The sequence below is a fragment of the Physella acuta genome, unplaced genomic scaffold, assembly GCF_028476545.2.
Source record: "Physella acuta isolate Inbredline_101_S28 unplaced genomic scaffold, ASM2847654v3 ptg000011l, whole genome shotgun sequence".
Classification (NCBI taxonomy): Eukaryota; Metazoa; Mollusca; class Gastropoda; family Physidae; genus Physella; species Physella acuta.
This window is the reverse complement of record NW_026731531.1, coordinates 537,792-561,222: the sequence shown is the minus strand read 5'-3', so window position 1 is coordinate 561,222 and position 23,431 is coordinate 537,792. Positions and strand designations below refer to the sequence as shown.

At 42.4% G+C, this 23,431-nt stretch overlaps 1 protein-coding gene across 4 annotated transcripts in view; it reads left to right on the top strand.

Annotated features, from left to right (window-relative positions):
* The window catches only part of LOC131934523 (zinc finger ZZ-type and EF-hand domain-containing protein 1), a 59,662-nt gene that overhangs the window by 16,970 nt on the left and 19,261 nt on the right, over positions 1-23,431 (top strand). For 2 of the 4 annotated variants that reach the window (XM_059290565.1, XM_059290574.1), the window contains exons 30-61: positions 4,579-5,374; positions 5,756-5,826; positions 5,958-6,014; positions 6,234-6,362; positions 6,823-6,927; positions 7,136-7,203; positions 7,415-7,577; positions 7,879-7,990; positions 8,681-8,811; positions 9,123-9,250; positions 9,416-9,546; positions 9,831-9,910; positions 10,060-10,117; positions 10,392-10,465; positions 10,594-10,659; positions 10,878-10,954; positions 11,463-11,571; positions 11,881-12,062; positions 12,344-12,410; positions 12,675-12,738; positions 13,710-13,888; positions 14,770-14,963; positions 15,290-15,403; positions 15,636-15,679; positions 16,031-16,249; positions 16,978-17,093; positions 17,240-17,310; positions 17,407-17,488; positions 18,621-18,751; positions 18,981-19,098; positions 20,253-20,306; positions 20,458-20,589. In XM_059290565.1, coding sequence (XP_059146548.1) covers positions 4,579-5,374; positions 5,756-5,826; positions 5,958-6,014; positions 6,234-6,362; positions 6,823-6,927; positions 7,136-7,203; positions 7,415-7,577; positions 7,879-7,990; positions 8,681-8,811; positions 9,123-9,250; positions 9,416-9,546; positions 9,831-9,910; positions 10,060-10,117; positions 10,392-10,465; positions 10,594-10,659; positions 10,878-10,954; positions 11,463-11,571; positions 11,881-12,062; positions 12,344-12,410; positions 12,675-12,738; positions 13,710-13,888; positions 14,770-14,963; positions 15,290-15,403; positions 15,636-15,679; positions 16,031-16,249; positions 16,978-17,093; positions 17,240-17,310; positions 17,407-17,488; positions 18,621-18,751; positions 18,981-19,098; positions 20,253-20,306; positions 20,458-20,589 — 4,122 coding nt within the window. The remainder of the gene's footprint in view (positions 1-4,578; positions 5,375-5,755; positions 5,827-5,957; positions 6,015-6,233; positions 6,363-6,822; positions 6,928-7,135; positions 7,204-7,414; positions 7,578-7,878; positions 7,991-8,680; positions 8,812-9,122; positions 9,251-9,415; positions 9,547-9,830; positions 9,911-10,059; positions 10,118-10,391; positions 10,466-10,593; positions 10,660-10,877; positions 10,955-11,462; positions 11,572-11,880; positions 12,063-12,343; positions 12,411-12,674; positions 12,739-13,709; positions 13,889-14,769; positions 14,964-15,289; positions 15,404-15,635; positions 15,680-16,030; positions 16,250-16,977; positions 17,094-17,239; positions 17,311-17,406; positions 17,489-18,620; positions 18,752-18,980; positions 19,099-20,252; positions 20,307-20,457; positions 20,590-23,431) is intronic. The other 2 variants (XM_059290585.1, XM_059290582.1) reach the window with 2 other exon arrangements.

Sequence of the window (23,431 nt, the reverse complement as noted above, 5' to 3'; positions counted from 1 at the left end):
AACAACCCAACTGATGTAAGTAACACCAGGCTGCAGGTACCCCCTCACACACCCCACCCTACATCAGGTCTGTTGACCCCAAGGGTCTCCTGGAGCTGCCCAACAACCCAACTGATGTAAGTAACAACAGGCTGCAGGTACCCCCACCCCCACCCCCACCCTACATCAGCTCTGTTGACCCCAAGGGTCTCCTGGAGCTGCCCAACAACCCAACTGATGTAAGTAACAACAGGCTGCAGGTACCCCCTCACACACCCCACCCCCACCCTACATTAGCTCTGTTGACCCCAAGGGTCTCCTGGAGCTGCCCAACAACCCAACTGATGTAAGTAACAACAGGCTGCAGCTACCCCCTCACACACCCCACCCCCACCCTACATTAGCTCTGTTGACCCCAAGGGTCTCCTGGAGCTGCCCAACAACCCAACTGATGTAAGTAACAACAGACTGCAGGTACCCCCTCACACACCCCACCCTCACCCCCACCCTACATCAGCTCTGTTGACCCCAAGGGTCTCCTGGAGCTGCCCAACAACCCAACTGATGTAAGTAACAACAGTCTGCAGGTACCCCCTCACACACCCCACCCCACCCCCACCCTACACCAGCTCTGTTGACCCCAAGGGTCTCCTGGAGCTGCCCAACAACCCAACTGATGTAAGTAACAACAGGCTGCAGGTACCCCCTCACACACCCCACCCTACATCAGCTCTGTTGACCCCAAGGGTCTCCTGGAGCTGCCCAACAACCCAACTGATGTAAGTAACAACAGGCTGCAGGTACCCCCTCACACACCCCACCCTACATCAGCTCTGTTGACCCCAAGGGTCTCCTGGAGCTGCCCAACAACCCAACTGATGTAAGTAACAACAGGCTGCAGGTACCCCCTCACACACCCCACCCCCACCCTACACCAGCTCTGTTGACCCCAAGGGTCTCCTGGAGCTGCCCAACAACCCAACTGATGTAAGTAACAACAGGCTGCAGGTACCCCCTCACACACCCCACCCTACACCAGCTCTGTTGACCCCAAGGGTCTCCTGGAGCTGCCCAACAACCCAACTGATGTAAGTAACAACAGGCTGCAGGTACCCCCTCACACACCCCACCCCCACCCTACATCACCTCTGTTGACCCCAAGGGTCTCCTGGAGCTGCCCAACAACCCAACTGATGTAAGTAACAACAGGCTGCAGGTACCCCCTCACACACCCCCCCCACCCCCACCCTACATCAGCTCTGTTGACCCCAAGGGTCTCCTGGAGCTGCCCAACAACCCAACTGATGTAAGTAACAACAGGCTGCAGGTACCCCCTCACACACCCCACCCCCACCCCCACCCTACATCAGCTCTGTTGACCCCAAGGGTCTCCTGGAGCTGCCCAACAACCCAACTGATGTAAGTAACAACAGGTTGCAGGTACCCCCTCACACACCCCACCCTACATCAGCTCTGTTGACCCCAAGGGTCTCCTGGAGCTGCCCAACAACCCAACTGATGTAAGTAACAACAGGCTGCAGGTACCCCCTCACACACCCCACCCCCACCCTACACCAGCTCTGTTGACCCCAAGGGTCTCCTGCCCAACAACCCAACTGATGTAAGTAACAACAGGCTGCAGGTACCCCCTCACACACCCCACCCCCACCCTACGTCAGCTCTGTTGACCCCAAGGGTCTCCTGGAGCTGCCCAACAACCCAACTGATGTAAGTAACAACAGTCTGCAGGTACCCCCTCACACACCCCACCCCACCCCCACCCTACATCAGCTCTGTTGACCCCAAGGGTCTCCTGGAGCTGCCCAACAACCCAACTGATGTAAGTAACAACAGGCTGCAGGTACCCCCTCACACACCCCACCCCCACCCTACATCAGCTCTGTTGACCCCAAGGGTCTCCTGGAGCTGCCCAACAACCCAACTGATGTAAGTAACAACAGGCTGTAGGGACCCCCTCACACACCCCACCCCACCCCCACCCCCACCCTACATCAGCTCTGTTGACCCCAAGGGTCTCCTGGAGCTGCCCAACAACCCAACTGATGTAAGTAACAACAGGTTGCAGGTACCCCCTCACACACCCCACCCCCACCCTACATCAGCTCTGTTGACCCCAAGGGTCTCCTGGAGCTACCCAACAACCCAACTGATGTAAGTAACAACAGGCTGCAGGTACCCCCTCACACACCCCACCCTACATCAGCTCTGTTGACCCCAAGGGTCTCCTGGAGCTGCCCAACAACCCAACTGATGTAAGTAACAACAGGCTGCAGGTACCCCCTCACACACCCCACCCTACATCAGCTCTGTTGACCCCAAGGGTCTCCTGGAGCTGCCCAACAACCCAACTGATGTAAGTAACAACAGGCTGCAGGTACCCCCTCACACACCCCACCCCACCCCCACCCTACACCAGCTCTGTTGACCCCAAGGGTCTCCTGGAGCTGCCCAACAACCCAACTGATGTAAGTAACAACAGGCTGTAGGTACCCCCTCACACACCCCACCCTACATCAGCTCTGTTGACCCCAAGGGTCTCCTGGAGCTGCCCAACAACCCAACTGATGTAAGTAACAACAGGCTGTAGGGACCCCCTCACACACCCCACCCCACCCCCACCCCCACCCTACATCAGCTCTGTTGACCCCAAGGGTCTCCTGGAGCTGCCCAACAACCCAACTGATGTAAGTAACAACAGGCTGTAGGTACCCCCTCACACACCCCACCCCCACCCTACATTAGCTCTGTTGACCCCAAGGGTCTCCTGGAGCTGCCCAACAACCCAACTGATGTAAGTAACAACAGGCTGTAGGGACCCCCTCACACACCCCACCCCACCCCCACCCTACATCAGCTCTGTTGACCCCAAGGGTCTCCTGGAGCTGCCCAACAACCCAACTGATGTAAGTAACAACAGGCTGCAGGGACCCCCTCACACACCCCACCCCCACCCTACATCACCTCTGTTGACCCCAAGGGTCTCCTGGAGCTGCCCAACAACCCAACTGATGTAAGTAACAACAGGTTGCAGGTACCCCCTCACACACCCCACCCTACACCAGCTCTGTTGACCCCAAGGGTCTCCTGGAGCTGCCCAACAACCCAACTGATGTAAGTAACACCAGGCTGCAGGTACCCCCTCACACACCCCACCCCACCCCCACCCTACACCAGCTCTGTTGACCCCAAGGGTCTCCTGGAGCTGCCCAACAACCCAACTGATGTAAGTAACAACAGGCTGCAGGTACCCCCTCACACACCCCACCCCCACCCCCACCCTACATCAGCTCTGTTGACCCCAAGGGTCTCCTGGAGCTGCCCAACAACCCAACTGATGTAAGTAACAACAGGCTGCAGGTACCCCCTCACACACCCCACCCCACCCCCACCCTACATCAGCTCTGTTGACCCCAAGGGTCTCCTGGAGCTGCCCAACAACCCAACTGATGTAAGTAACAACAGGCTGCAGGTACCCCCTCACACACCCCACCCCCACCCTACATCAGCTCTGTTGACCCCAAGGGTCTCCTGGAGCTGCCCAACAACCCAACTGATGTAAGTAACAACAGACTGCAGGTACCCCCTCACACACCCCACCCCCACCCTACATCAGCTCTGTTGACCCCAAGGGTCTCCTGGAGCTGCCCAACAACCCAACTGATGTAAGTAACAACAGGCTGCAGGTACCCCCTCACACACCCCACCCCCACCCTACATCAGCTCTGTTGACCCCAAGGGTCTCCTGGAGCTGCCCAACAACCCAACTGATGTAAGTAACAACAGGCTGCAGGTACCCCCTCACACACCCCACCCCCACCCCCACCCTAGCTCTGTTGACCCCAAGGGTCTCCTGGAGCTGCCCAACAACCCAACTGATGTAAGTAACAACAGGCTGCAGGTACCCCCTCACACACCCCACCCCCACCCTACATCAGCTCTGTTGACCCCAAGGGTCTCCTGGAGCTGCCCAACAACCCAACTGATGTAAGTAACAACAGGCTGCAGGTACCCCCTCACACACCCCACCCCACCCCCACCCTACATCAGGTCTGTTGACCCCAAGGGTCTCCTGGAGCTGCCCAACAACCCAACTGATGTAAGTAACAACAGGCTGCAGGTACCCCCTCACACACCCCACCCCCAGGTACATTGTACCACCCCTACTCTGCATAACATCACCTTCAACCCTACATAACACCACCCCATCCCCTACTTAACTTCACCCTCCATCCTGTATAACACTATCTTTTGGGTCAGCAGTTTATTAGTTCACTCAGTTCTGATGGGTACCTGACTAACAATAATGGCAGTGAAATGACCACACCATCCCTATACACCAAGGTTACAGAAAAATATTAACTAATTCATTTGAACAATTGACTGCCTGGTCCATAAGGGTAACTTAGTCCACCAAGTAAAGTTGGTTGGGCATAATGCTGCCTACACAATCCCCCCAATTGCTCGGGTAAAAAAAACATATACAAACTCTTGTAATCTGTTATTGAATCGACCATTACGTAAGAAATGGAATTTTTTTTGTTTGCATTTAGAAACCTAATTGCTTTTCTCTGATTGCAGGACTTTTCTTCTTCTGGCACATTAGACATGATGAAAAATTTACTGATGGTGGCAGGTCAAGAGATCCAGGACATGACCACTGAGAAAGTAGGACCTAGTTTAACTGGTCCTGAAGGACAAGAAAAAGTAGGACCTGAAGTACCTGATATCAAGCAAGCAGAACCAGAGCCTGCACAGGAAGTGGAAAGTCCAACTGTACTACCACAGTCTGATGTTGTAAAACAATCTGCTGGTTTACAGCAATCTGATGTTGTACAAAAATCTGATGAGGTAGAACAGGGTGCCACAGCAGTGTCCAAACCTCCCATTATTGAAACTCCAAGAGCAGAAGCCAGAGCTTCAGATGAGAATGCCAAGTCCCCGTCCACCAAGCTGGAAGAGGCCTTACAGAACATCAATGTTTCAGCCAAGGAGGTCCAGGATATCCTGAACGACATCAAAGACTCTGAGCTGGAGGCCAAGGCCACCTTCCAGCAGATCCAGCAGTCCGCTGAACGGGCCAATGAACTCTTCAAACAAGCCAGAGAGAGCCTGGCCGACATCGGCAACTCCATCAAGGGGAATATGGCTCTGTTTGATAGCAACCCCAGCTCCAGCGACGACGTGGCTGGACATTTGAAGACAGCAACCTCTGCTGGTGAGAAGGCAGAAAATGGCCATCAGATGACCTATTTGGTGAGGCTGACAGCATCCCTGCAGACCTCACTGTTGATGTGGTGCTGGCAACAGCTAGACACCAAGAGTACTCTAGAGAATGAGAAGTTCGTCATCCTCATTAATGACATTGTCAAAAATTGTGAGTTAACTTAGATTTAGAAATTAAACTTTGACTAGTATAATTTTCAGTTAAAGTATAATTTTGGTTAGATTTAGAAAGAGAAATATGCTGAAATTCTGTTTTAAAGATCTAATGTTGTGGAAAGTAACCTTATGTTGTATTAAATTTGACATAGAAGTTTTTATTGAGAATAAATAATATTTTTTTTTACAGTAAGTACTATGTAAATGTATGCTCTAAAACTCATTTAGCAAATATTCTAAGATCAAATGTCTAAAAATAATTATACAGCTTCAAGGTGAAATTTAATATTGTAATTTTTTAAACAAAGATTTAGTGTGGGAAAATTGTTAGGATTTCATGACATGTTAAAGACTTTTAATTGATGGAATTTTTCAGATACATGCAATGTTGCAGAGAAAGCCATAGAATTTTTTGATGTCTTCAAGGTACTCACAGCTGAGCAATTGGTAAGTGTAACATTTTTCTAGAGGGTCAGTTGTTTGAATATTTGATCAGTCTAAAGGAAACCACTTCAGTATCTTGTGAAATTTGCATTAGTGCATCTTAATGATAGTGTTCTCAATTGTTTACTTCACAGAAATTAAAGACAGATGCAGAGCAGCCATTTTTTCTGTCCATTATTTTACGCCAGCTCGTAAGCTTTGTTTATTTTTAGAATCCTTTAGTTTGTTTTTTCTATACATCCACAAAAATTGTCTGTTTTGTTGATGGCCTAAATAAAAAATATCAGCAATTTTGTCTTAACATTGATAGGCAGCTTTGCAAGAATTGTATTTCATTGAACAATATTGTTGGTAACATGTTCATGTGAGTGGCTATAGAACCATGCAACAAATCTAGTATTTGCTTTCAGATGTTGCTACTGACAACACTTGTGGACAAGCTAAATACCCAAACCAAAGTGAAAATTCTTGAAAACTTCAAGAAACTTGCTGTAGCTGTCAGTGACATAGCTAGGGCCAACCCAGAACTCTTCTGTGATGTAAGATTTTCTTGTGCAGCAGTGTTTTAAATGTTGCTAAAAATGTGATGAGGAAAGAACTATTGCTCGAATAAATCGACCAAAAAATTTTTTTATCGTAAAAAAAACCCCCAGCATAATTGTTTTTACAATTTTTCTTTTTCTGGCCCTCCATTCAGAAATGACTGTGCCATTTCTTTGACTTCTTAACCTATTTTCCCTATAGGAATAGACTATTCTATCTTGAGGCTTCTTGTATTAACTGAGTGAAACCATCATTCAGCCTTATTTATTTGTATATTTGAAACAGTCTGCCATATTGTCATCTAATATTTTAAACTTGTATTTGTTTAGACTTTTTTTTATCTGTCAGTGTTTTGTCAGCATTGTTATCTAATATTTGAAACTGATTCCCTCTGTCAGTGTTTTGTCAGTTAGTCTAGCCTTCAGTCATCTAACATTTGAAACTTGTATTCTCTAGATTTCCTCTGACTGCTGGAAGGAAGTGGATACTGAAGAAACTGTGTTGAGAACATGGGAGGTGGAGTCCCCTCACGACTATCTCAACCATTCAAATATTGTACAGGTAGATTTTTTTAATTAATACAGAACAGCTAGAGAGGTTTTGTGTTAAACAATTATTGTGACCCCCCCCCCCCCCCAAATTTCATAGTTTTGGTTATCGCAGCTTTTATGTATTTTAAATAAAAATGCAGATTTGTAATATACAAAATATTAATTTCCAATGTTAGCGAATATTCAACATGTACCCACGTAATTTTTTTTACTTGTAGACATTTCATTGTCCTGGTGCCTCAAAATTAGTGGTTGAATTTGATCCCCGATGTGAGACAGAAAGAAGGTTAGTGCCATATAAATGTCATTGTCTTTCTTGGTTTTCAGGTCGGAGTTTTATTTGAGGAGTATTTAAAACTGATGCCTAACTTTACACAGCAACACAACTGATAATAATTACATTTTTTTTTTACCTATAACAGTTCAATGCTGCTGTTTTCAACAGGTATGATTGCCCAGATTTTATCCTGTAACTGTTGATTATTGTGTTTCTACAGGTATGATTACCTGGAGTTTACAGACGCCAAGGGTTTGAAACTTAGGTTTGACCAGAAGGTTGGCTCCACCAAGTGGCCCAAAAAAGTCACCTTCAGTGGCCCGTATGTTGGCTTCTTGTTTCATAGTGACAGCAGCAACACTGAGTGGGGCTACAAGTTTACTGTAAGCTCTTGTGCTTAGTTCATATCTTATTCAAATAAATTTAGTTCTTTCTTTTGACAATTATTTTTTATTTTAATTTTTGAATAATAAACTTAACAACATTATTTAAAAAAATATCTAGTTAAACTGTTTTTAAAAACAGGGATTTTAAATTTTTACTTCCCTTGTTGTAACCTCCCTTGTCATAACTTCTCATGTTGTAACCTCCCCTGTTGTAGCCTCCCTTGTCATAATTTGTCATGTTGTTACCTCCCATTTTGTAAGTTCCCATGTTCACTCTGCACTTGTTGTAACTCTGCAGGTTACAGCCATTGGTACCCCAGACATCCAGAACTCATGGCTTACTGACCTGCAGTTAGGTCTCATTAAGGTCTTAGGTCAGCTGGCTGGATCAACTTTAAGTTCTAATCCAAGTGAGCTTTACACCTGTGTAATCTTTAACCTAATCATAACCTGGCTCTAAGTTAATCCATGTAACCACATATGTAAACTGTAATCTGCTGAGCTTTTGACATCCTTACAACTACCAAGATTGTTCCAGAATGGTTTATTTTACCAATAATACAGCTGGAATACAACCACAACACACATTAATACACCCCCACCCACTCACACCAAGATTGTATGAGAATGGTGTCTTCTATCAGTATTACAGCTGGAACACAACCACACCCCACACTTAACCACACCCCCACACACAGCACACTAGTATTGTGTGAGAATGATTTAATCTCTCCACCAGTACTACCACATGAGAACCCCCTCAACTCCGACACATCAGAGCTGGCACATTCACACCCCACCCCACATTAACCCCCCCCCCCCACACACACACCACACCACACCCCACATTAACCCCCCCCCCCCACACACACACACCACACCACACCCCACATTAACCCCCCCCCCCCCCCCCACACACACACACTAGGATAGTGTGAGAATGATTTAATCTCTCCACCAGTACTACCACATGAGAACCCCCTCAACTCTGACACATCAGAGCTGAAACACACATAACCACACGCCACATGAACCCCCTTCCTCCCCCCCCCCCCACACCAAACTGGGACTGTGTGAGAATGATTTAATCTTTCCTCCAGTACTACCACACGAGAACCCCCTCAACTCCGACACATCAGAGCTGGATATTCTGCGCAGTGATCTGTGGACATCTTTGTTCAGGGGAGGCTACTGTGTTGGGAAACTTCAGCGCTCACTCTCAGGAAAATTTGTATGTAATTTATGCTTTTCACTTAATAAACTTAATCTAAAGCTCATTCTTATAGAATGTGGGGCTTAGGGGTAGGTACGTCCTTTGAATACAATACATTATTTCTGTGATCTGAGATTTCAATGATTTTTTCTCTTTAGGACAGATTATACAACTTTTACTAATCTATTAGTTGTTTTACCGTAGGGCCTACTTTCTGAAACAAAAATCTCAGTGTAAAGGACAGCTTAGGTTTCTATTCCCAGCAATAAATAATCAGTTTTTCAAAATAATGTTTCTGAATAAAACAAAGAAAATATTTTTTGTTTCAGGCAGCCAATGAACATAACAAGGTGTGTAATTTTCTTCTAAATTTGGTGGCTGCAGCAGAGACAAAAGGGCAACCAGCTAGTGGAGTGGAAGAAGGCTTTGGTAAACAAGCTGCCAGATTTCTTTCAAAGTTAGTCCAAATTTGTTTAAAAAATATTTTTTTTTGTAATTAACTTTTATAACCTTTTGTTGGAGAAGGTTTTTGGTTATATTACATATTAAAATTTTTTTTTGTGTTTTAGAAATCAAGTCGATATTTCTTTCTTTTACTAATTTTTCCCCCTTTCAACTTCAGGTGCCAGGAAATAAACAAAGCTAAGATTGGCATGACAGTTGGGGGCAGCAAGGTGGACAGTGCCATTGCTGCCCTGTTGGCTGCTCTTATCTGGCACTGCCAACAGTTGAGAGAAGACACTGAGAAATTTTGTAAGTTTTTGTGTATGTATGTGTGAGAGTATTTGTGTTTGTGTGTGCAGTGGGCTTATGCATGTGTGTAAGTGTGCCTACTTTTACAACAATAAATGTCTACATAATTGTGATAGCTGGTTCTGTGATTGTACAGTGCAACACTAATAGTGAAACTTTCTATGAGATGTGACAGACCAGGAGAAAACAGTGATACATTTGTTAATGTCACTTTATAAATTTATCATTAAGATATTTTTAGTTTGAACAAGATAAAATTTTCTAATATTTTTAAATATTTTTAGTGAACAATGGTGACCAAGGGGAGATAACCGAGGGAATCAGCCAGGCTTATATAACAGCAGAATCAATGAGGACAGGTTTGGTAAGAGTTGATTGAAGTTATTATATTACATGTACTCATGGCCCTGAGATTAGGCCTTAGTTCCCTAGACTGCAACATCTAGTTGTTTTGATTACTGTATTCCTGTGATCTGCCTGCTAGTCAGTGAACATGTCCTCTTCTCTCTGTAGGCACTTGATAGACAGAAATGGAATGCCCAGGAAAATAAAGGTGACAGTGATGACCCAGGTAAGTTGTTGTGTCAGCTCTGTTAACCTTCAGGCTCAGGTAAACCTGTGTAAACCTGAGGAGTTAAGGGTTAATTACATTTTTCTTATCGTGTTGACACAAGCAATTGAGCTTTTTAAATGTAAATATTTGTTTTTAATTATTTAAGAGTGTATGTAAGTTTCATTTTCAACTCTCTACATTGGGACATTATTAGTATAGGCCTACATGTTATTTTCACTATTGGATGTGTATGTGTCTTTTGTAATAAGCCTTTTCTATCTCTCTACCACAGCTGATGTATTTGTCTCCAAGGCCCTCTATCTACTCAAGTTTGCTGGCCTGACTAAAGTTCAACTTAAAAATGAGGTATTTCTAAAGCGAAAAATCAGAATAATGTTGAATACATAATTTATTTTTATCTTTAGCAACATATTTGCAGAACAATGAATTATAAAAATTAGGGATGAGTGGTTAAGAATGAACTATTTCCACAGATGCGAACTAAATATCACAAACAGTTGTCCATGAAAAAAGCTGGAAATAAGCGTCCATTTGTAAGAGTAAGTGGTTTTCAAATAAAAATAGTTTTGATACTAAAAATAAAATATTGTTCCATTAGATATTTTAAAAAATATAATGTATTTTCCCTGACTTGTTTTGTTTCAATTTAAAATAACAGGTATAATTTTTAAACAACACCTAAACCATTATTTAATTTTGTTTTTCAAAATTTTTTCCTGATGTATTTGGATGTAATTATTAAAATGTTTGTGTTTAGAATGAAATTTTGGAGAAGTTTCCATCCTTCAGACTAGTGATGGAGTTTTTACAAGACCATGCCTGGACAGCTGAAAGGTAAAAACATGGAATCTTAAGTAAACTGAAACAAAACTTAGTGAAGCATTGACAAAAAGGGATCTGACTGGGGTTAAGTAAAAATAAAGTTCCCCTTTTTGAACCTGACAGTCCTTGGGGTAAGTGAAGTAGAGTTTACCTGTTTCTGTGGCCTTGGCTTGTGAAGGGATAGTGTGGTCAGCCTTATGCCCAGCCACCTTCCTTTTTAACGTGAGTTAGGTACCCAACAGAGCTGGGTAGACTCTGGGGATGGTGTACGGACTTGAACCGGAATTCAAACTCGAGACTCTAGAGGTAACAGTCTCATGCTCTACTGCTAGGCCATGCCATCCCTCTGACTAGGATGCTGTGGGAAATAGTCAAGCATTAATTTATCAGTGATTAGACTGAGACAGAGCTCTACTAATTTTTCTAGCATGATGGACTCAGGTTTATGGAATGGTGCCAATCTGGGAGAACTTGAGTTTTTTTGTACAATTGATTAGAGTGCTGTCCCTTTGTTCCCTAGGGTTCACCTCATGCTACAAGAAAGAACCAGATTTGCCTCAGCTGTTAGTGATGTTTACATGTTTGCTGCTGAAATACTCAGAATTTTGTCCAACATCGACCCATTTCAGGTTTGTCAGTTACTCCAACCTAACCTCACCATAGGAGAGGTTTAAATATAGATTTCAGCAAAGTTCTTTACAAATCAGATTTGCACAACCTATACAAGTATGTCCACTGACATGACTCCATCTCAGCAGCCCTGTTCTGCATAACATTAACATTAACAAATTATTTTTTAAATTATTTTTAATCTAAGATTTAAAGTGCTTTTACATAAAAGTTAGTTAAAAAATAAATACCTGGCTTTTAAAAAATGAAATTAAATTTTGCAAGAAACCCTGATTTTTCTATGTTAGACCACTTTTGTATTGTTTCAGATTCCTGTCATCTTGTTTTTCCGTGAGATGTTTTCCTACCAAGACAAATTTGCCAAGCATTACGCAGACGGACTTGATGGCTGTGGGCTGGAGCAGGAGACTAAAGTCAGGATGGCCTACTACACCCTGGTCCGCAAGTTTGTGGAGGCATTCCAACAGTTCCAGGAGCTCCAGCAGGACAAGTAAGGGGGGGGGGGACTTGGTTGGGTACATATTGGGACTTAAGTCTAATGTCTTATGTCTAATGTTGGTGTTGTCATTATGTGGGTGTTGGCCTGATGTTTGTGTTGGCTCAATATAGGTATAGACCAAATATAGTTGCTGGAAAATGTGCCTGTTGTCTGGGCACAAGAACAAACACTTTTTTTAATCAAGTGTTAAGACTTAAATTTCAAAACACTTAAAATTTTTTAAGCAACTTGTTTTTATAATAGAAAATGTACTCATTGTTTTCTGTTTGCAGTAAAGTGATGCCAGCTTATGATTTCCTACAGTGCTGTTTACTGCACCTGTTGGATGTCGATTGGCAGGTCAGTACAGTGTTGTTCTCTTTGTGTACTCACTATTAACATGCATGACTGAAAGTTTAGCCAGCACAAACCCCATATAACTGTCTGTTTCTACATTATGTTGACACATTGACTTCAAGCACTCTGTGATAGCAAGGTTTAGATCATCATCTATTCCTGTTTGTGCCCAAGACACATGGGGCAGATGAAGTACAGTTCATTTGTTGCAGAGACCTGCGGTGTATCCATGTCAATAATCCATGAATGTTTGTATCTCATCCACAGCCGTATGACTTGTCTTTTGTTAAAGAGCTTCAGCTGCCCCAGCTCTTCCTAAACATTGCCAAAGGTTCGTTTCATTTTCTTTCCCAATTCATTCACCGTTATACATAGCACTCACCTTTTGTACAGCTGGGAGTGTTTTAAAAAGTATTGCAAAAAAATAAATACTACTGGAAAGGGAAAAAATTCTCTAGTGTGTAAACCTAAGATTTATGATTAAAGATTAAAAAAATAAAATTGAAAAATATATAATATGTGATTTATTGAGGTAAAATAAATAAAATAGGATAATAAGTAATGCATTGATGTACTGCCCACTTATTTATGTAATAATTTAATAAAACATTTTGATGCATGACAGTTTAATAAAACATGATGATTTAATAAAACATGATGGTTTAATAAAACATTATTTAGTAAAACATGATGGTTTAATAAAACATGATGGTTTAATAAAACATGGTTTAATAAAACATGATGGTTTAATAAAACATGATGGTTTAATAAAACATGATGGTTTAATAAAACATGATGGTTTAATAAAACATGATGGTTTAATAAAACATGATGGTTTAATAAAACATGATGGTTTAATAAAACATGATGGTTTAATAAAACATGATGGTTTAATAAAACATGATGGTTTAGTAAAACATGATGGTTTAATAAAACATGATGGTTTAATAAAACATGATGGTTTAATAAAACATGATGGTATAATAAAACATGATGGTTTAATAAAACATGATGGTATAATAAAACATGATGGTTTAGTAAATGTAAAAGAAGCGCAAAGGCTGTGAGCATGTAGAGGTCATCAGGGTCTAATATCAACATGACCAACATATAGCCTTTCAATTATTGATGAGATAGTAGACCTTTTTTTTCCTCAAACTAACCATCCCTACTGGGGTTTAGATAACCCACATTGGTTTAGCTAACCCATATGGGTTTGGCAAACCAACCCGGGTTTGAATAACCCCAGTAGGCCATACACTTCTAAACAAGCACATATTCCTACCCTGTGTTGACCAATAGAGTGCTCTGTCTCATTACCAACAGACACGGTCAAGATGAGGGACCTGGTGGCCACGGAGAGGGACGAGGAGAAGGAGATGGAGGACTACGAGCTCTCCATGAAGTGGTACGAGGAGATCAACCGCTCGGACATCAACGAGTGGTTCAGGCAGAAGGAGTCCAGCAAGGATGATAAGAAGGTGAGCACACTTTCTTGACCTCTGACCTTTACATTTTGTCTTAGGGTAAAAATAGTAAGCTGTACCTTTTCTCACTCCTTGAAAATCCATTTCTTTTTCTTTTTTTAATATAAATTTTTAACACATATTTTTGTTAATCTGTTTAATTTATTGTCAAAACTATTGAAACCTAGAATATATTACACTGAGTGATTTGTGTCATGGGGTTTTGTCCCTGAGCGAACTCAGCCCTAATCAGTACCTAGTTTGAATTGGATAATTATTACTATGTACTGCACCGACCATGTTATCTCCTTATATGCCCAGGTAAACTGGTAAAATGTTTTTGTTCATGATCTAGCTACAGTATGGTTACATAACAAAAGTTGGACAAAAGATGATAATACAATTGTTGTCATCAGGTGGTGAAAATGTTTTCGTTCATGATCTAGCTACAGTATGGTTACATAACAAAAAATGATAATATAATTGTTGTCATCAGGTGGTGAAAATGTTTTCGTTCATGATATAGCTACAGTATGGTTACATAACAAAAAATGATAATATAATTGTTGTCATCAGGTGGTGAAAATGTTTTCGTTCATGATCTAGCTACAGTATGGTTACATAACAAAAAATGATAATATAATTGTTGTCATCAGGTGGTGAAAATGTTTTCGTTCATGATCTAGCTACAGTATGGTTACATAACAAAAAATGATAATATAATTGTTGTCATCAGGTGGTGAAAATGTTTTCGTTCATGATCTAGCTACAGTATGGTTACATAACAAAAGATGATAATACAATTGTTGTCATCAGGTGGTGAAAATGTTTTCGTTCATGATCTAGCTACAGTATGGTTACATAACAAAAAATGATAATATAATTGTTGTCATCAGGTGGTGAAAATGTTTGTGGCTAGATTCTCTGACGTCCTGGATGTGGAGATCAGCTGTGATGGGTGTGGTGTGACCTTGCCTGGCCGCAGGTACAGGTGCCTGCAGTGTATGGACATGGACCTGTGTACCACATGTTTCTCTGGTGGGGTGGAGCCGGAGGACCACCGAGACAACCACGACATTGTCCACCTTGTGTAAGTCTTGACATGACTTTGTCCACCTTGTGTAAGTCTTGACATGACTTTGTCCACCTTGTGTAAGTCTTGACATTGTCCACTGATAGAACTGTGTTACTGATAGAACTGTGTTACTGATAGAACTGTGTCACTGATAGAACTGTGTTACTGATAGAACTGTGTTACTGATAGAACTGTGTCACTCATAGAACTGTGTTACTGATAGAACTGTGTCACTGATAGAACTGTGTCACTGATAGAACTGTGTCACTGATAGAACTGTGTCACTGATAGAACTGTGTCACTGATAGAACTGTGTCACTGATAGCTCTGTGTTCCTCCAGGTTCAAGTGTAACCACTGCCAGGCGTTTATAGTTGGGACCAGAATCCACTGCAACCAGTGTGATGACTTTGACCTTTGTCTGGGTTGTCACGTCAAGAAACTTTTCCCCCCAGGGTAGGTCATCGTGGCTCACTTCACTAAATCTTTCAAGACTCTTCCCATTTTTTTTAATAAACTGTTTCTTTATTTTTACAAGCAACATTTGTTTTGATCTATTGTAGTACAAACTATTCTGTGGCCTACCCCTTTGTTTTATTAACTTATTGATAAAATATGGAAATCAACTGAATTTTTTTTTTAAAGTAATGTATATTTAGCTTTGACCTTACATTCTTTAAATTTTTAGACACACAGTAGAGCATGAATTTGTTAGCATCCCCATGGTCAAATGTAAGTATAATATTTCACATTCTGAGAGTGTTAAACAATTAAATTTCTTCTAACTATGCTGTCCTTCAACACAACTTTAAAATTATAAAGCAAAATTTAAAAAAGGCTTCTTTTTTACTATTAAAATATAATTTAGGGTGTTTTGCTTAGATGTTAATGACAAGGATTCTTTTTTTGGCTGATTACTTCCCTTGACTGACCTTTGACTGACCTTTGACCTTCTTCCCTTGACTGACCTTTGACCTTCTTCCCTTGACTGACCTTTGACCTTCTTCCCTTGACTGACCTTTGACCTTCTTCCCTTGACTGACCTTTGACCCCTGTATTAACCATCTGTGATCCTGCTGCCAGTGAAGACAAGTCAGTCCAGTAACTCATCCCTCAAGGCCTACATCCACCAGCATGTCTGGCTGCTGTACACCTCGCTGACCCTCACCCTCAGCGACATTGTCTACGGGGTGGACAACGTCTTCATAGACCTGGACTACATGAGGATAGCAGGGGAGCTGCAGCAACAGTGTATCATGCAGGCCACAGCATGCCTGAACCATGTCATAGCAGAGGGGGAAGGTCAGTTGTGTCCCTTGTTATAGATGGGGGAAGGTCAGTTCTGTCCCTTGTTATAGATGGGGGAAGGGGAGTTCTGTCCCTTGTTATAGATGGGGGAAGGGGAGTTCTGTCCCTTGTTATAGATGGGGGAAGGGGAGTTCTGTCACTTGTTATAGATGGGGGGGGGGGGGGGCAGCAACAGTGTATCATGCAGGCCACCGCATGCCTGAACCACGTCATAGCAGAGGGGGAAGGTCAGTTCTGTCCCTTGTTATAGATGGGGGTAGGGGAGTTCTGTCCCTTTATAGATGGGGTGGGGGAGTTCTGTCCCTTGTTATAGATGGGGGAAGGGGAGTTCTGTCACTTGTTATAGATGGGGGGGGGGGGGCAGCAACAGTGTATCATGCAGGCCACCGCATGCCTGAACCACGTCATAGCAGAGGGGGAAGGTCAGTTCTGTCCCTTGTTATAGATGGGGGTAGGGGAGTTCTGTCCCTTTATAGATGGGGTGGGGGAGTTCTGTCCCTTGTTATAGATTGGGGTGGGGGAGTTCTGTCCCTTGTTATAGATGGGGGGGGGGGGGGAGGTAGTTCAAAGAGTATTTTTTTTATACCATTGTTTTTCAAATCACCATCCATTTAGCTAGTACAAAAATCAACTGTTTAGATGATATAGAAACTATCAGCAGTTAAGCTCCACCAACATTTAGCATCCACTATCAAATATCTGTAATTTAATATTTTCTTTAGTTGAAGCCATGAAAGAAATGCCCCTTGAAAAACGGAGAGAGCAAACATTTGCTATACACTCCCAGGAGAGGATTATGGGATTGTTAGGAGCAGTCATGCCTCACCATGAACCTAGGGTAAGAAGCTAGTTTCTAAAATCATGTTTGTGTATATTAATTAAATAGTGTGAATTTTCACATTCTAATTTTGCCTCCTACCTGCTATAAATGTAGCATATTTGCCATAACACATATAAGTCTAAACAACTTACTACTTTTTCTAGGACAATGTGACTGATGCTGGCTTTAACTTCTGGACAGAAGATTTCCTCAGTCAGTTACTGGAGGTTGCTAGGTAAGTTCACTATAGAACTGTCAGATTTGTCTCAGTGTTGATTGAGTGTGGTGTGTAGACTTGCATGTTCATGTTTCCTGACTGATCTATTTACAGGGGAGTTCAAGGCCATGAACTGAACACAAAACACCTGGCCCTGAGGCTGATGGGAAGGCTGCTTATGAACTGTGACCCTAAGGTATAGTCTTAGCTAATGAACTCTGACCCCTCAGCTAATGAACTGTGACCCAAAGGTATAGTCTTAGTTAATGAACTCTGACCCCTCAGCTAATGAACTGTGACCCTAAGGTATTGTCTCAGCTAATGAACTGTGACCCTAAGGTATAGTCTTAGTTAATGAACTCTGACCCCTCAGCTAATGAACTGTGACCCTAAGGTATTGTCTCAGCTAATGATCTGTGACCCTAAGGTATTGTCTCAGCTAATGAACTGTGACCCTAAGGTATAGTCTCAACTAATGATCTGTGACCCTAAGGTATTGTCTCAGCTAATGAACTGTGACCCTAAGGTATAGTCTCAACTAATGATCTGTGACCCTAAGGTATAGTCTCAACTAATGAACTGTGACCCTAAGGTATAGTCTTAGTTAATGAACTGTGACCCTAAGGTATAGTCTTAGTTAATGAACTGTGACCCTAAGGTATAGTCTCAACTAATGATCTGTGACCCTAAGGTATAGTCTCAACTAATGATCTGTGACCCTAAGGTATAGTCTCAGCTAATGAACTGTGACCCTAAGGTATAGTCTTAGTTAATGAACTGTGACCCTAAGGTATAGTCTTAGTTAATGAACTGTGACCCTAAGGTATAGTCTCAGCTAATGAACTGTGACCCTAAGGTATAGTCTCAGTTAATGAACTCTGACCCCTCAGCTAATGAACTCTGACCCCTCAGCTAATGAACTCTGACCCCTCAGCTAATGAACTCTGACCCCTCAGCTAATGAACTCTGACCCCTCAGCTAATGAACTGTGATCCTAATGTATAGTCTCAGTTCTCATAGAGAGGCAGCTACAGGTATGTTTATTGAAAAAGTTAGAAGCATTAAACATTTGTGTGACAAGAATATTACAGAGCAGGTTGCACAAGGGCTGTAGAGTCTGGGGAAATGTTTTCTTGATAAAAGACATCAACCAGACCCCAGTGAGTCAGACTACCTCTGACCCCCTTCAACCACTTACTTCATCAACCCCCCCCCCTTTTTTTTTTCAAAAAATTTGTCATTGACCCCTATGGCCTGCAGCCCTGTAGCAACTAGCCCCCCCCCCCCCCATCTCAGTGCTAGAGTTCCTGGCTACGTGTTTAAAACAGACTTGTATATCCCAGATGGCTGACTCATCCACCCAGAAACTTGTAGGACCTAACACAGCCTACAAGCTGGCCTACCCTGGCCAGCAGACTGTTGCTCATCTTTTCAACATTGGAACTAAGGCTTTTGAAAAGTTGGTTTTTGCTTTCTTTTTTGTCTGAACATTTGAGAATTAAAAGATGTACAACTAGACATTCAATACTGATTCTTACATACACTTATAATGTAGTTTAAGGCTGTAATTGAAATAAAAATGTGCATTAGAACTAAGTAAATAATTTTTTTTTATATTTAACTTGGCCGTATAAAATCCGATACATTTTGTGGGTTTTGTTTATCTGATATTTTGATCCAAAATGTAGGAGTGGCTTAGAGTGGGCGTGTTCAGTGGCCAGGATGCTGGAGATGTTGTTCAACACGCCACATTGGAAGTCTGTCATACAGCAGCACATTGCCCAGTGTGTACAGAACTTAAAACATGTAAGTGTTCACCAAGTCTGTCATACAGCAGCACATCGCCCAGTGTGTACAGAACTTAAAACATGTAAGTGTTCACCAAGTCTGTCATACAGCAGCACATCGCCCAGTGTGTACAGAACTTAAAACATGTAAGTGTTCACCAAGTCTGTCATACAGCAGCACATCGCCCAGTGTGTACAGAACTTAAAACATGTAAGTGTTCACCAAGTCTGTCATACAGCAGCACATTGCCCAGTGTGTACAGAACTTAAAACATGTAAGTGTTCACCAAGTCTGTCATACAGCAGCACATCGCCCAGTGTGTACAGAACTTAAAACATGTAAGTGTTCACCAAGTCTGTCATACAGCAACACATTGCCCAGTGTGTTCAGAACTTAAAGCATGTAAGTGTTCACCAAGTCTGTATACAGCAACATATCGCCCAGTGTGTTCAGAACTTAAAACATGTAAGTGTTCACCAAGTCTGTCATACAGCAGCACATTGCCCAGTGTGTACAGAACTTAAAACATGTAAGTGTTCACTAATGATCTAAGATACCACTAATCACATACAGATGACTATTCCACTGATTACATATGACCACATGAAGATGACTATACTACACCACTAATCACATAAAGATGATCCCACTACTAATTACATAAAGATGATTCCACTACTAATTATATAAAGATGATTCCACCACAGGGGTCGGCGTGGTCGAGTCGGTAAAGCTCATGGTTGCTAAACCGAAAAGTTTCGAGTTCGAACCCACGGGCAGATGAGGCTCGTTAGCTGGGGACAGCCACTCTTCTAGGAGAGACAACTCCAAAATTAAACAACTGCTGCCTTGTAGTTTGTTCTTGGTTGGACAAAAGCTATGGAAGCAAATCCAAAAAGAAGAGCAGGCTGAAATCACAATTGCGTCACTGGCGCAAAACCAGTTGACACGTAACGCTTAATTGTGTTGGAGGCGTGGTCAAGTCGGCAAAAAGCTCATGGTTGATAAATTTGAACAAAAAGTCTCGAGTTCAAACCCACTGCCAGATAAATCTTGATCCCCTTCAACACTAATAATTAAGAACGAAGAAGAAAGAAGAAAGATTCCACCACTGACTACATAAAGATGACCCCTGCTGATTACATAAAAACTGTAACCTTTCTGTCCCACAGGGTGTCCACATCTCCTACATATTTCCTATGTTTGTCATTGCTGGTTTTCCTGAGGTACGTACACACTTTTTACTGGTGGCCTTGAGAAAGTGTTGTATTTGTGTGCTGTACTGATATCATATGAGGGGAATCATTGTACAGATGTGTGGAAAATAGAAATTAAAAAATTTGTCTAAAGACTTGTCTAATGTGTTTTTGTGTCCAGGTGCTGACCACTGGAACCCTTGTAGACTACAACTGTACGTCCATTGAAACCCAGAGTGGAGTGGTTCTCAAACATTTCCCTGACAAGTACCAGGCTCTAATAGTGGATCTCAAGTCCAGGAAGAGGCACACAGTAAGCATCCTCAGTTTTGTCAGGCCACTGATTTCATCATCAGTTGACTTATCTAACAGGTTTAGATAGGGTTTGTAGGATGGCCAGTTGACTTATCTAACAGGTTTAGATAGGGTTGTAGGATGGCCAGTTGACTTATCTAACAGGTTTAGATAGGGTTTGTAGGATGGCCAGTTGACTTATCTAACAGGTTTAGATAGGGTTTGTAGGATGGCCAGTTGACTTATCTAACAGGTTTAGATAGGGTTTGTAGGATGGCCAGTTGACTTATCTAACAGGTTTAGATAGGGTTTGTAGGATGGCCAGTTGACTTATCTAACAGGTTTAGATAGGGTTTGTAGGATGGCCAGTTGACTTATCTAACAGGTTTAGATAGGGTTTGTAGGACGGCCAGTTGACTTATCTAACAGGTTTAGATAGGGTTTGTAGGACGGCCAGTTGACTTATCTAACAGGTTTAGATAGGGTTTGTAGGATGGCCAGTTGACTTATCTAACAGGTTTAGATAGGGTTTGTAGGATGGCCAGTTGACTTATCTAACAGGTTTAGATAGGGTTTGTAGGATGGCCAGTTGACTTATCTAACAGGTTTAGATAGGGTTTGTAGGATGGCCAGTTGACTCAACAGGTTTAGATAGGGTTTGTAGGATGGCCAGTTGACTTATCTAACAGGTTTAGATAGGGTTTGTAGGATGGCCAGTTGACTTATCTAACAGGTTTAGATAGGGTTTGTAGGATGGCCAGTTGACTTATCTAACAGGTTTAGATAGGGTTTGTAGGATGGCCAGTTGACTTATCTAACAGGTTTAGATAGGGTTTGTAGGATGGCCAGTTGACTTATCTAACAGGTTTAGATAGGGTTTGTAGGATGGCCAGTTGACTTATCTAACAGGTTTAGATAGGGTTTGTAGGATTGCCAGTTGACTTATCTAACAGGTTTAGATAGGGTTTGTAGGACGGCCAGTTGACTTATCTAACAGGTTGAGATAGGGTTTGTAGGATGGCCAGTTGACTTATCTAACAGGTTTAGATAGGGTTTGTAGGATGGCCAGTTGACTTATCTAACAGGTTGAGATAGGGTTTGTAGGATGGCCAGTTGACTTATCTAACAGGTTTAGATAGGGTTTGTAGCATGGCCAGTTGACTTATCTAACAGGTTTAGATAGGGTTGTAGGATGGCCAGTTGACTTATCTAACAGGTTTAGATAGGGTTTGTAGGATGGCCAGTTGACTTATCTAACAGGTTTAGATAGGGTTTGTAGGATGGCCAGTTGACTTATCTAACAGGTTTAGATAGGGTTTGTAGGATGGCCAGTTGACTTATCTAACAGGTTTAGATAGGGTTTGTAGGATGGCCAGTTGACTTATCTAACAGGTTTAGATAGGGTTTGTAGGATGGCCAGTTGACTTATCTAACAGGTTTAGATAGGGTTTGTAGGATGGCCAGTTGACTTATCTAACAGGTTTAGATAGGGTTTGTAGGATGGCCAGTTGACTTATCTAACAGGTTTAGATAGGGTTTGTAGGACGGCCAGTTGACTTATCTAACAGGTTTAGATAGGGTTTGTAGGATGGCCAGTTGACTTATCTAACAGGTTTAGATAGGGTTTGTAGGATGGCCAGTTGACTTATCTAACAGGTTTAGATAGGGTTTGTAGGATGGCCAGTTGACTTATCTAACAGGTTTAGATAGGGTTTGTAGGATGGCCAGTTGACTCAACAGGTTTAGATAGGGTTTGTAGGATGGCCAGTTGACTTATCTAACAGGTTTAGATAGGGTTTGTAGGATGGCCAGTTGACTTATCTAACAGGTTTAGATAGGGTTTGTAGGATGGCCAGTTGACTTATCTAACAGGTTTAGATAGGGTTTGTAGGATGGCCAGTTGACTTATCTAACAGGTTTAGATAGGGTTTGTAGGATGGCCAGTTGACTTATCTAACAGGTTTAGATAGGGTTTGTAGGATGGCCAGTTGACTTATCTAACAGGTTTAGATAGGGTTTGTAGGATTGCCAGTTGACTTATCTAACAGGTTTAGATAGGGTTTGTAGGATGGCCAGTTGACTTATCTAACAGGTTGAGATAGGGTTTGTAGGATGGCCAGTTGACTTATCTAACAGGTTTAGATAGGGTTTGTAGGATGGCCAGTTGACTTATCTAACAGGTTGAGATAGGGTTTGTAGGATGGCCAGTTGACTTATCTAACAGGTTTAGATAGGGTTTGTAGCATGGCCAGTTGACTTATCTAACAGGTTTAGATAGGGTTGTAGGATGGCCAGTTGACTTATCTAACAGGTTTAGATAGGGTTTGTAGGATGGCCAGTTGACTTATCTAACAGGTTTAGATAGGGTTTGTAGCATGGCCAGTTGACTTATCTAACAGGTTTAGATAGGGTTTGTAGGATGGCCAGTTGACTTATCTAACAGGTTTAGATAGGGTTTGTAGCATGGCCAGTTGACTTATCTAACAGGTTTAGATAGGGTTTGTAGGATGGCCAGTTGACTTATCTAACAGGTTTAGATAGGGTTTGTAGGATGGCCAGTTGACTTATCTAACAGGTTTAGATAGGGTTTGTAGGATGGCCAGTTGACTTATCTAACAGGTTTAGATAGGGTTTGTAGGATGGCCAGTTGACTTATCTAACAGGTTTAGATAGGGTTTGTAGGATGGCCAGTTGACTTATCTAACAGGTTTAGATAGGGTTTGTAGGATGGCCAGTTGACTTATCTAACAGGTTTAGATAGGGTTGTAGGATGGCCAGTTGACTCAACAGGTTTAGATAGGGTTTGTAGGATGGCCAGTTGACTTATCTAACAGGTTTAGATAGGGTTGTAGCATGGCCAG